Source organism: Oncorhynchus kisutch, linkage group LG4 (genome assembly GCF_002021735.2).
Source record: "Oncorhynchus kisutch isolate 150728-3 linkage group LG4, Okis_V2, whole genome shotgun sequence".
NCBI lineage: Eukaryota > Metazoa > Chordata > Actinopteri > Salmoniformes > Salmonidae > Oncorhynchus > Oncorhynchus kisutch.
The window spans coordinates 37,530,422-37,543,388 of record NC_034177.2 but is presented as its reverse complement, the minus strand read 5'-3'; the positions used below and the strand labels follow the sequence as shown (position 1 = coordinate 37,543,388).

The window sequence follows — 12,967 nt, the reverse complement described above, 5'->3', positions numbered from 1 at the left end:
AACAACAACAGTACTACTATCGAGAAAAAAAAACGATGTTAAAAAACAAAAATACTAGCATTGAAAAAAACGATGTAAAACATTTTTGTAAATAAGAGCCAGACCATACATAAAAAAGAACAATAGTTTATTTGTAACATATGTTTATGTATGAACTACAAACTCCTGGTTTATAATCGATCTTCATATATTTTTTTAAAGTCATGAAAGTATGCTAACATGAAAATCAATGTCTTACTATTTTACAGTATGTTTCTATTTTTCACTTTAATAAACAGGTTGTTGGCACATGTAAAATAAACATTTAAAACGTTTTTATTTTTTATTTTTATTTTAAAAATGTGTTTTTATAGAAATCTACCACTAGAACAGTATTCCTTCTCAGAGAAAACAATGTGGATTTAAAAGCATATTGTCCCTCCTACCCAACGAAAACATTGAGATACAATACATAAAGAATGAGAGATTTACTAAATTGCAATAAATGCACCATAAAAGTCTCCAAATGATTTACCAACCAAATGAAAGAGAAGGGATGATGGACAAACTCTCTTACTTAAAAATTTGAGATCCAGATCCCACCATGATCACCCCAAACACATCGTCAATGACTCACAACAGAGATAGTTTACGTCTGTGCTAAACTCCATGTAAACATCTTTAGTTATTGTATTGGCAGAGATGCCACACTGATGAACATGTTTGTTTCATGTTGACTAAAACTGTTGAAGAAGCTCATGTAAGATGGAGTTACCTGAATTATAATTAGGTCATAACGTGCCACATGACATTAAAATAAGTTATTCATTCATCTTTGAGGATTTAGTCTTTCTGTCCAAGTATACAGTAGAAATGACGTTTAAAACTGATGACGGGATTTGCCTATTCCCCGATTCTGCATCCTTTACTGTCTGGGTTTAAGTGGAAAAGCAACAAGGGTGACGCTACATATCATTATAATCTGTGACAACCTCCATACTCTGCCTTTTAATACTAAACACTGGTCAAGTGCAAGGGGATGAAATGCTACTACATCACTGTAAGCATATTGTTTCATAGTTGAGGTGCATTTCAAATAACACTATCCACAGACATACCATTTTCAATTGACTCTGAATAATGTTAAAGCATCTAGCTAGCCAATGGGAGCTCTGATAGCGCATGCCTTTCTGCTTAAGGTCATGGTTTCCATGGTGACTGAATCAGCCCACTCCTGTATTTGACATCATATCATTAATAGTGCTTCCTCCCAGAAAATAACTAGATGACATCTGTGTACCCTCATTCTTCTGGAGAATTTAAAATAGAACACAATCATTTATTTCTCAGAAACAAAATGGACCCGAAAAAGAATAAGCACTGTTGCATAACCTTTCTTAGATGTTTAACATTATGGAGGGAGTGGAGACCAAAAAGAAAAGCAGGGGGGTGCTATGCTGACAAATGGAATTGTTTTAAGATGGTCATACTATGGAGCATTTAGCTATTTGATTTAGAATTTTAGGACCACTTTAGGTAGCAAAGAAATATATTTAAAAAACAATTTAATAAAATATTGATTTGGGCCAATAGAAACGCATTGAATAACACATTCAAAAAGGACAGTCAAAAAAGAAATCATAAGAAACAAGGTTATGAAGTGTATGTCCTAAATCTTGTCGATCATTTTTTTAAACTCAGGAAATATATGTACTGAATATATATATTTTTTACACATATTGAACCCCTTTTTTTGGGTAGGCACAAAACTACCTTAATACTTCCATTCGTTTTTTAAACTGGTTACCTTCAGATGAGTTCCGTGACATTTGTTGGGGTATCCACTTTCCATAGAGTGGTTAAATTAGTCAAACCGTTCGGGCGCTTCAGACACAAAAAAACTGATATCTCTAGCTTAAACTGGTGGATTTTGATGGGGATTTTTTGGTTTAGTAACTTAGATTGATACACAATCTATAAAAAGACTCCTGGGGTATGTGGCTAAGCCTTGGATGTGAAGGGTATTTGCTTGGCCTCTTTATTTATGGCACCATTTTTTACTGTGGGGCATTTTTTATGTTTTTCCAGGGAGCAGGTGCCTGTGAAGCACTGTCCACCCAAAGCCCTGAGGGTATGTCGATTAAAAGAGAAATGGTGTCATGGTTGAGGCAGAGGGATGCAGGTGTGACCTGAACGTCTGCTCGAAGCCACACACCTCATCCCTAAACCCTCTCTCTCTCTCTCTCTCTCTCTCTCTGCATGAACCATGGCACTCTGTCCTCTATCCCTCGTCCTGAGCTTGGCAGGGGCACGGTGTGAATCTGGGCCTGTCGTGCCTATGTGCCCAATGTTTGAACAGACAATAGATAGGCAATGTGCTAGGACAGCTATGTTCGGTGTCCTTAGCCCCGTTCCCACTCACCAGTCTGCTCCTTGCTGCCCTGGTTCAAGTCAGGGGTCATAGAGAGTTAACACAGGAGAGTCATCAGTATCCTTGGTGGTGTTCCAGGGCTCTTTTTTAAAATCAAGTCACACAAATCAGTATCTGGTATCAGTATTTGGAAAAGTATTTGTGTCAGGAACCACATTAATATCATATAGCAATTTTCAGAGATTTGCAATGAGACTGCAGATAAAATGATCTGGAATAGCACCCATATCTGTGATGATATGGTAAACCATCATAACAGCTGGTGTGGGATGGGAAAAGGCGGTATGACATTCAGGGAGCTCTCATATGCCTGACTGTATTTGCCAATGCGATCTCCATGACTCACAAAGTTATGATGGATCAGAGCAAGTGGAATAGGAGAAGGAATCACAAATGGTATGAGACAATGGTATGGTATGAGACAATGAGACAAACACTGTGTGAAATGTGATTTTCTGGCGTAATACACACAGTGAGATAACTATGAATCACTTGTTGCTAACAGTTGGCCATGGTATAGTTTGGATCACACTTCCCTCGTTTAACGTCCCTAATCTATTGATGGCAGAGCCAAGGGTACATCTGTATCTAATTTGAGTGGCAGATTTAATGAAATATTGTGTTATCAGATTTCATCACTGACAGTCCCAGCATTCACCTTCAGATAACAACCAAGCTTTTAATCCATCTAAATTAACAGATTTTCACAAAATATTTAATCAATTAATTTGTGGCAGGAGGAAATCTCTAATGTGATCTAGAAATTATCTAAGTATATTGGGTAAAAAGAGGTTGCCAACTTGCCATCACTTACAGATTGGGGGAAACCAGAACATGGTTAACTTGAGATTCACATAGAGTTTGTAAGCATATTAGTAAACCATCCTCCCTCAAATTAAGAAAACTAAACATCTGATGAAATAAGGTCTGAAAAAATAATTGCAGAATACACTTTTTTCTTGATTTAGCCACAATAGATTTTTTCTTAAATAAATAACTTCTTTTTTGTAAAGACATTTTTTGAAACATTAGACATACCCTAGTTCCCAATGTCATTGAATAAACATCATCAACCACTGATTCGCTGGACAAACAGTCAGTCAAGTCCTCCACTTCATATCCATAATCCTCATAACTAATATCCAATAATGTCCCTTTTGTAATTTCATCAGTTCGTCTCTTTATGAAAAAATTGTTAGATCTGAGTCTCTTGTACATTGTCTTTCGAACTGGCCCGGATTAACAAAGGTTCGTGCGCCGAGCTGTGTATGGAGTTGATAGTGGAGACGTGGTTGTACGCAGACTTATAGGTGTTGTAGTGGTTCAGGTGCTCATGCTCCAGCGGGGGCAGATTCAGGTGGCCCTCCATGGCCGGCCCGCCTGTCACACAGTCCTCGTCTACATTGATGATCTCAATGGTGCGCTGTGGCGCATGGTGGTTCTGCTGGTGGTGCTGCTTCCTCATCTTGTAGAAGATGATTAGCATAACGGCGGCCATGAGGGTGATGGCCACGAAGCAGCCGATGATGATTTTGGTGGTCTTCATCACCTCATCCAGGCCGGTCATGGAGCTGTCGCTCAGGTCCGTGACAGGGATGGTAAAGGTCTTCTCTGTGGCCCGGGTGGAGAGGGGCGTCCGGGCCGTTGTGGTGGTGGTGGAGGTGGACGACACAGTCTCCCAGGATCCGGCGGAGGGGGTGGGGCCTACCTTCTGCCACACGGTGGAGCGCCCCTCGTCGTGCACTGGCTCGATGGTCTCCACTGTTACTGTGGTAAAGTAGCTGAGGACGTTCTCTGTGGAAGACACGTTGAGAGTGGCAGATGCTGTGGTATTGCCTGCTGAGTTGCTTACCATGCAGGTGTAGGTTCCCGTGTCTTGCATGGTGACATTGGTGAAGTTGAGCGTGCCGTCGTTGAGCACAGAAATGCGGATCTTGTATGCACCGTGGGTCATGATGGAGCCATTGGGCGTAATCCAACTGACTGAGGTCAGAGAGCTGGCCCTGCACTTCAGCTCTGCAGCCATACCCTCTGTCACGTTCAGGTCCGCTGGTGGCTCCACAATAACAGGTGCGTAACAGTGGAAATAGTTCTGGTCCAGCTCACCTATGTAGCGTCCCTTGTGGCTGGCTGGGGAACTGCAGCGGGCACAGCAGCTGGTGTTGGCCGGCACCATCTCTTTGAGCCACCAGCTGAGCCACAGGATGTCACAGTTGCAGTTCCAGGGGTTGTGATGGAGGTGGACTCTCTCCAGGTGGTGCAGGGGGGTGAAGAGATCATGGGGCAGCAGGGTGAGGTTGTTGTGGGCCAGGTTGAGCTCCACCAGCGACTGCAGGTCGTCAAAGGAGTTCCTTTCAATGGTTTTGATCTGGGCATGCATCATCCACAGCTTCTGCAGATGGATCAACCCTTTGAAGGAGCCAGGTCTGATGACCGTCAGCTGGTTCCCTGACATCTCTAGCTCGTCCAGCTTGACCAGTGGGATGAGGTTGGGGATCTCCTTCAGATTGCACATGCCCAGGTTCAGGTAGCGCAGGTTGCCGAGGCCCTCGAAAGCCCCCTCTGAGATATACGAGAGGCGTTTGAGTTCCCCTAAATCCAGCCGCCGTAGTGAGGGCACCCTGTTGAACGCATACGAGGGAATGCTCTCGATGGGGTTGTTCCTCAGCCACAGCTCCTTGAGCTTGGAGAGGTACTCAAAGGCCCCATTGGGGATTGTGGTGAGGCGGTTGTCAAACAGCTCCAGAGTGTTGAGACTAGCCAGGCCGTTGAAGGCCCCAATCTCAATGTTTCGGATGTGGTTCTTGCTCAGCTGCAGGATCTCCAGGTGCCGCAGGTGCTTGAAGCTGTCCACCTTGATCACCTGGATGAGGTTCTCCTGCAGGTTCAGGTAGCGTGTGTTGGTGGATATGCCGTCGGGGACCTCACGGAGCCCCCGCCGCGTGCAGATGACCTTGCTGAACTGGTTGCTGCAGGAGCAGACAGAGGGGCAGGTCTGAGCGCGCACCAGGCCTGCCACCGCCAGGAGCTGGAGGGCTAGAAGCAGCACAAACAAAGGGTCGGACAGGGCCCGGTTCCACCTAGGACCTCTCATCGTCTGCTGCTGCCGAGAAGAGGTCATCTTGTTCAACATTCATAATTCATTGGCTGGGTCGTCCACTTTTCGGGAAGAGGCGGTGTTGGAGTTGGCTGAAACAAGAAAAGAACAGAGAGAGGAAGGATGGGTTAGAAGGGAGGAATGTAAATGCAAGCCCATCATGTATTATAATTTGTTAACAAGATATAAACATCACGTGTACATTGGTTTTTAAGTGATGACATATTCATTGAAGCCTGTTAATGTGTTTCTTGTGCAAGGAGACATTACAAGGATAAACCATATATAATCTGTCTGAAAAAAAGGCTTCAGAACTCAATAGACACACACACACACACACACAAAAACACACTCAAGTATTAACACCCACTGTGTGCAACAATATGAATAAACGATGACCTTGGCAGTGTGTTTTATATCCGTTTCTGTTTCTGAGTGTGTCGCCCCCTACACTCTCAATCTTAGTCACATAAAACAAAATCACAATATTGCCTCCAACTTCTGTGCTGTATCTCTCCATTGGTTGGGAGGAGTGGGGGCAGGCACAGTCATGTCTGAGGCTGTGGTGTGAATTATATTTCAGACTGTGGGGACATAAATAACAGGAAGCTTGCCACCCATCAGTCCTTCAATCAAGCTGCCATATCAGGAAACTTTGGATTGCATCTCGTAGTGATGCTCAGATGTATGTATGTGGCTGGACTGTGAAAAGTCAGAGGCACAAAGATAGCAGGGAATGATGATCTGTCTATATCATATGTCATGCTGTTAGGTGATGTGTGTGCTCTACTATGCTGTAGAACCCTTTGAAGAACAATTTTTGGAATCCAGGTTGAACAATTTGGTTCCAGGTATGATCCTTTTTGGTTTCATGTTGAACCCTGTCACTTCCTGGAACAACGTTACACTTTTGATAGTTACGCAAGAGGGAAAAAGGAGCATGTTTTGTTTACTTTCTCTATCGAATACAGTTTTCCCCGTCTACAATTTGATCGATTATTAACGTTTAAAAATACCTAAAGTTGTATTACAAAAGTAGTTTGAAATATTTTGGCAAAGTTTATAGGCAACTTTTGAAATGTTTTGTAGTGACGTTGTGTTTTGGAAAGCTGTTTTTTTCTGGAACAAACCTGCTTTATAAAAATGGACATTTTGGGTATACTTTTGTAATTGTGATGTTTATGGGACATATTGGAGTGCCAACAAAGAAGCTCGTCAAAGGTAATGCATGTTTTATATTTTATTTCAGCGTTTTGTATAGCGCCGGCTACGCTAATTATTTTGTTTATAACTCGTTCAGGTGGTTCAGGGGGGGTGCATGCTATCAGATAATAGCTTCTCATGCTTTCGCCGAAAAGCATTTTTAAAATCTGACATGTTGGCTGGATTCACAACGAGTGTAGCTTTAATTGAGTACCCTGCATGTGGGATTTAATGAAAGTTTGAGTTTTATCGCGTTTTATTTGAATTTGGCGCTATGCATTTCCCGAGGCTATTGGCCACTTGAGATGCTAGCGTCTCACTATCCCTAAGAGGTTTTAACGGGATGATATGACAACAGCCAGTGAAAGTGCAGGGCACCAAATTCAAAACAACAGAAATCTCATAATTAAAATTCCTCAAACATACATGTATCTTATACAATTCTAAAGGATGTCTTGTTGTTAATCCCACCACAGTGTCCAATTTCAAATACGCTGTTCAGCGAAAGCATCACAAACGATTATGTTAGGTCACCACCAAACCACAATAAACACAGCCATTTTTCCAGGCAAAGAGAGGAGTCACAAAAAGCACAAATAGAGATAAAATGTATCACTAACCTTTGATGATCTTCATCAGATGACACTCATAGGACTTCATGTTACACAATACATGTATGTTTTGTTTGATAAAGTTCATATTTATCTAAAAACAAATCTTGAGTTTACATTGGCGCGTTACATTCACTAGTTCCAAAAACATCCAGTGATTTTGCATAGCCACATCGATTCAACAGAAATACTCATCATAAATGTAAATGATAATACAAGTTATACACATGGAATTATAGATATACCTCTCCTTAATGCAACCGCTGTGTCAGACTTCAAAAAAACCTTTGAAGCGCTCAGAACAATAGTCAAATTAGCCGCCATGTTGGAGTAAACATAACCCATAAATTACATGCTAAATATTCCCTTACCTTTGATGATCTTCACCAGAATGCACTCCCAGGAATTCCAGGTCCACAATAAATGCTTGATTTGTTCAATAATGTCCGTTATTTCTATCCAATTAGCTACTTTTGTTAGTACGTTTGGTACACCTATCCAAACGCTGGTGCTGGTCGACCATTTTTTCGGACAAAAACTTCAAAAAGTTATATTACAGTTCGAAGAAACATTTCAAACTAAGTACAGAATCAATCATTAGGATGTTTTTTCAATAAATCCTCAATAAAGTTCCAAACGGAGAATTCCTTTGTGTCTTGAGGAGGAACGGAACGCAGGAAGATATCAAGCGGTATGCGCGTGACCTGGAACTGGCTCTCTGCCAGTAATCTGACTCATGCCCCTCTTATCCAGTCCCACAACACAGTAGAAGCCTCATTCCAATTTCTATAGATGGTGACATCTAGTGGAAGCCCTAGGAAGTGAATCTTCATTCATATCGCAATGTGATTTCAATAGGGAATGGTTTGAAAATATACCAACCTCAGATTTCTCACTTCCTGTTTGGATTTCTTCTCAGATTCTTGCCTGCCATATGAGTTCTGTTATACTCACAGACATCATTCAAACAGTTTCAGAAACTTCAGAGTGTTTTCTATCCAATACTAATAATATCCATATATTAGCTGAGACTGAGGAGCAGGCTGTTTACTCTGGGCACCTCTGGGCACCTTTCATCCAAGCTACTCAATAGTGCCCCTGCAGCCTTAACAAGACATTTGTGGAGTGGTTGAAAAACAGGTTTTAATGACTCCAATCTAAGTGTATGTAAACTTCAACTGTAGGTGTTCCTTTTGTCCAAATCAATCAAATCAAAAAGTGTATTTGTCACGTGCGCCGAATACAACAGGTGAAATGCTTACTTACAGGCTCTAACCAATAGTGCAAAAAAAGTATTAGGTGAACAATAGGTAGGTAAAGAAATAAAACAACAGTAAAAAGACAGGCTATATACAGTGGCAAGGCTACATACAGACACCGGTTAGTCAGGCTGATTGAGGTAGTATGTACAGTACATGTAGATATGGTTAAAGTGACTGTCCATATATGATGAGAAGAGAGTAGCAGTAGCGTAAAAGAGGGGTTGGCAGGTGGTGGGTGGGACACAATGCAGATAGCCCGGTTAGCCAATGTGCGGAAGCACTGGTTGGTAGGCCCAATTGAGGTAATATGTACATGAATGTATAGTTAAAGTGGCTCTGCATATATGATAAACAGAGAGTAGCAGCAGCGTAAAAAGAGGGGTTGGGGGGAACACAATCCAAATAGTCCATGTAGCCATTTGATTACCTGTTCAGGAGTCTTATGACTTGGGGGTTAAAACTGTTGAGTAGCCTTTTTGTCCTAGACTTGGCTCTCCGATACCGCTTGCCATCTGATAGTAGAGAGAACAGTCTATGACTGGGGTGGCTGAGGTCTCTCTAGTTTGATTTTTATGTGGACACCAAGGAACCTGAAGCTCTCAACCTGCTCAACTACAGCCCCGTCGATGAGAATGGGGACGTGCTCGGTCCTCCTTTCCTGTAGTCCACAATCATCTCCTTAGTCTTGGTTACGTTGAGGGATAGGTTGTTATTCTGGCACCACCCGGCCAGGTCTCTGACCTCCTCCCTATAGGCTGTCTCGTCTTTGGCGGTGATCAGGCCTACCGCTGTTGTGTCATCTGCAAACTTAATGATGGTGTTGGAGTTGTGTCTGGCCATGCAGTCATGGGTGAACAGGGAGTACAGGAGGGGACTGAGTACGCACCAGTACACTGGGAGCTCCAGTGTTGAGGATCAGCGTGGCAGATGTGTTGCTACCTACCCTCACCACATGGGGGCTGCCGGTCAGGAAGTCCAGGATCCAGTTGCAGAGGGAGGTGTTTAGTTCTGAACTTCCGGCGCTGACAGAGATGGCCGCCTCGCTTCGCGTTCCTAGGAAACTATGCAGTTTTTTTTATTTTTTTATGTGTTATTTCTTACATTAGTACCCCAGGTCATCTTAGGTTTCATTACATACAGTCAAGAAGAACTACTGAATATAAGATCAGCGTCAACTCACCATCAGTACGACCAAGAATATGATTTTCGTGAAGCGGATCCTGTGTTCTGCCTTTCAACCAGGACAACGGAATGGATCCCACCCGGCGACCCAAAAAAACGACTCCGTAAAAGAGGGAACGAGGCAGTCTTCTGGTCAGTCTCCGGAGACGGGCACATCGTGCACCACTCCCTAGCATTCTTCTCGCCAATGTCCAGTCTCTTGACAACAAGGTTGATGAAATCCGAGCAAGGGTAGCATTCCAGAGGGACATCAGAGACCGTAACGTTCTTTGCTTCACGGAAACATGGCTCATTGGAGAGACGCTATCGGAGGCGGTGCAGCCAGTGGGTTTCTCCACGCATCGCGCCGACAGAAACAAACATCTTTCTGGTAAGAAGAGGGGCGGGGGCGTATGCCTTATGGCTAACGAGACGTGGTGTGATCACAGAAACATACAGGAACTCAAATCCTTCTGTTCATCCGATTTAGAATTCCTCACAATCAAATGTTGACCGCATTATCTACAGTGCCTTGCGTGAAGAATCAACAACAAGTGGGACACAATCATGAAGTGGAACGACATTATTGGATATTTCAAACTTTTTTAACAAATCAAAAACTGAAAAATTGGGCGTGCAAAATTATTCAGCCCCTTTACTTTCAGTGCAGCAAACTCTCTCCAGAAGTTCAGTGAGGATCTCTGAATGATCCAATGTTGACCTAAATGATTAATGATGATTAATACATTCCACCTGTGTGTAATCAAGTCTCCGTATAAATGCACCTGCACTGTGATAGTCTCAGAGGTCCGTTAAAAGCGCAGAGAGCATCATGAAGAACAAGGAACACACCAGGCAGGTCCAAGATACTGTTGTGAATAAGTTTAAAGGCGGATTTGGATACAAAAAGATTTCCCAAGCTTTAAACATCCCAGGAGCACTGTGCAAGCGATACTATTGAAATGGAAGGAGTATCAGACCACTGCAAATCTACCAAGACCTGGCCGTCCCTCTAAACTTGCAGCTCATACAAGGAGAAGACTGATCAGAGATGCAGCCAAGAGGCCCATGATCACTCTGGTTGAACTGCAGAGATCTACAGCTGAGGTGGGAGACTCTGTCCATAGGACAACAATCAGTCGTATATTGCACAAATCTGGCCTTTATGGAAGAGTGGCAAGAAGAAAGCCATTTCTTAAAGATATCCATAAAAGTGTTGTTTAAAGTTTGCCACAAGCCACCTGGGAGACACACCAAACATGTGGAAGAAGGTGCTCTGGTCAGATGAAACCAAAATTGAACTTTTTGGCAACAATGCAAAACGTTATGTTTGGCGTAAAAGCAACACAGCTCATCACCCTGAACACATCATCCCCACTGTCAAACATGGTGGTGGCAGCATCATGGTTTGGGCCTGCTTTTCTTCAGCAGGGACAGGGAAGATGGTTAAAATTGATGGGAAGATGGATGGAGCCAAATACAGGACCATTCTGGAAGAAAACCTGATGGAGTCTGCAAAAGACCTGAGACTGGGACGGAGATTTGTCTTCCAACAGACAATGATCCAAAACATAAAGCAAAATCTACAATGAATGGTTCAAAAATAAACATATCCAGGTGTTAGAATGGCCAAGTCAAAGTCCAGACCTGAATCCAATCGAGAATCTGTGGAAAGAACTGAAAACTGCTGTTCACAAATGCTCTCTATCCAACCTCACTGAGCTCGAGCTGTTTTGCAAGGAGGAATGGGAAAAAATGTCAGTCTCTCGATGTGCAAAACTGATAGAGACATACCCCAAGCGACTTACAGCTGTAATCGCAGCAAAAGGTAGCGTTCGATTTGTTAAAAAAGTTTGAAATATCCAATAAATGTCGTTCCACTTCATGATTGTGTCCCACTTGTTGTTGATTCTTCACAAAAAAATACAGTTTTATATCTTTATGTTTGAAGCCTGAAATGTGGCAAAAGGTCGCAAAGTTCAAGGGGGCCGAATACTTTCGCAAGGCACTGTACCAAGAGAATTCTCTGCGATTATAATCACAGCCGTATATATTCCCCCCCAAGCAGACACATTGATGGCTCTGAACTAACTTTATTTGACTCTTTGCAAACTGGAATCCATACATCCTGAGGCTGCATTCATTGTAGCTGGGGATTTTAACAAGGCTAATCTGATTGCGCAACCAGGGCTGGAAAAACCTTTGATCATTGTTACTCTAACTTCCGCGACGCATATAAGGCCCTGCCCCGCCCTGCCCCGCCCTCCTTTCGGAAAAGCTGACCACGACTCCATTTTGCTGATCCCTGCCTACAGACAGAAACTAAAAGAAGAAGCTCCCAGGCTGAGGTCTGTCCAACGCTGGTCCGACCAAGCTGATTCCACACTCCAAGACTGCTTCCATCACGTGGACTGGGATATGTTTCGTATTGCGTCAGATAACAACATTGACGAATACGCTGATTCGGTGTGCGAGTTCATTAGAACGTGCGTTGAAGATGTCGTTCCCATAGCAATGATTAAAAACATTCCCTAACCAGAAACCGTGGATTGATGGCAGCATTCGCGTGAAACTGAAGCACTAGCGAACCCACTGCTTTTAATCAGGGCAAGGTGACTGGTAACATGACCGAATACAAACAGTGCAGCTATTCCCTCCGCAAGGCTATCAAACAAGCTAAGCGTCAGTATAGAGACAAAGTAGAATCTCAATTCAACAGCTCAGACACAAGAGATATGTGGCAGGGTCTACAGTCAATCACGGACTACAAGAAGAAAAACCAGCCCAGTCATGGACCAGGATGTCTTGCTCCCAGGCAGACTAAATAACTTTTTTGCCCGCTTTGAGGACAATACAGTGCCACTGACACGGCCTGCAACGAAAACATGCGGACTCTCCTTCACTGCAGCCGAGGTGAGTAAAGCATTTAAACGTGTTAACCCTCGCAAGGCTGCAGGCCCGGACGGCATCCCCAGCCGCACTCTCAGAGCATGCGCAGACCAGCTGGCCGGTGTGTTTACGGACATATTCAATCAATCCCTATACCAGTCTGCTGTTCCCACATGCTTCAAGAGGGCCACCATTGTTCCTGTTCCCAAGAAAGCTAAGATAACTGAGATAAACGACTACCGCCCCGTAGCACTCACTTCCGTCATCTTGAAGTGCTTTGAGAGACTAGTCAAGGACCATATCACCTCCAACCTACCTGACACCCTAGACCCAC

The 12,967-nt window shown here is 43.3% G+C and overlaps 1 protein-coding gene across 1 annotated transcript; it reads right to left on the bottom strand.

Moving 5' to 3' along the window:
* Window positions 1-618: 618 nt before the first annotated feature.
* On the bottom strand, window positions 619-5,636 carry LOC116373989 (leucine-rich repeat-containing protein 4C-like). The gene has a single exon (XM_031822920.1). The coding sequence runs from the start codon at window positions 5,541-5,543 to the stop codon at window positions 3,606-3,608; it is 1,938 nt and encodes a 645-aa protein (XP_031678780.1). The 5' UTR covers window positions 5,544-5,636; the 3' UTR covers window positions 619-3,605.
* Window positions 5,637-12,967: the final 7,331 nt, after the last annotated feature.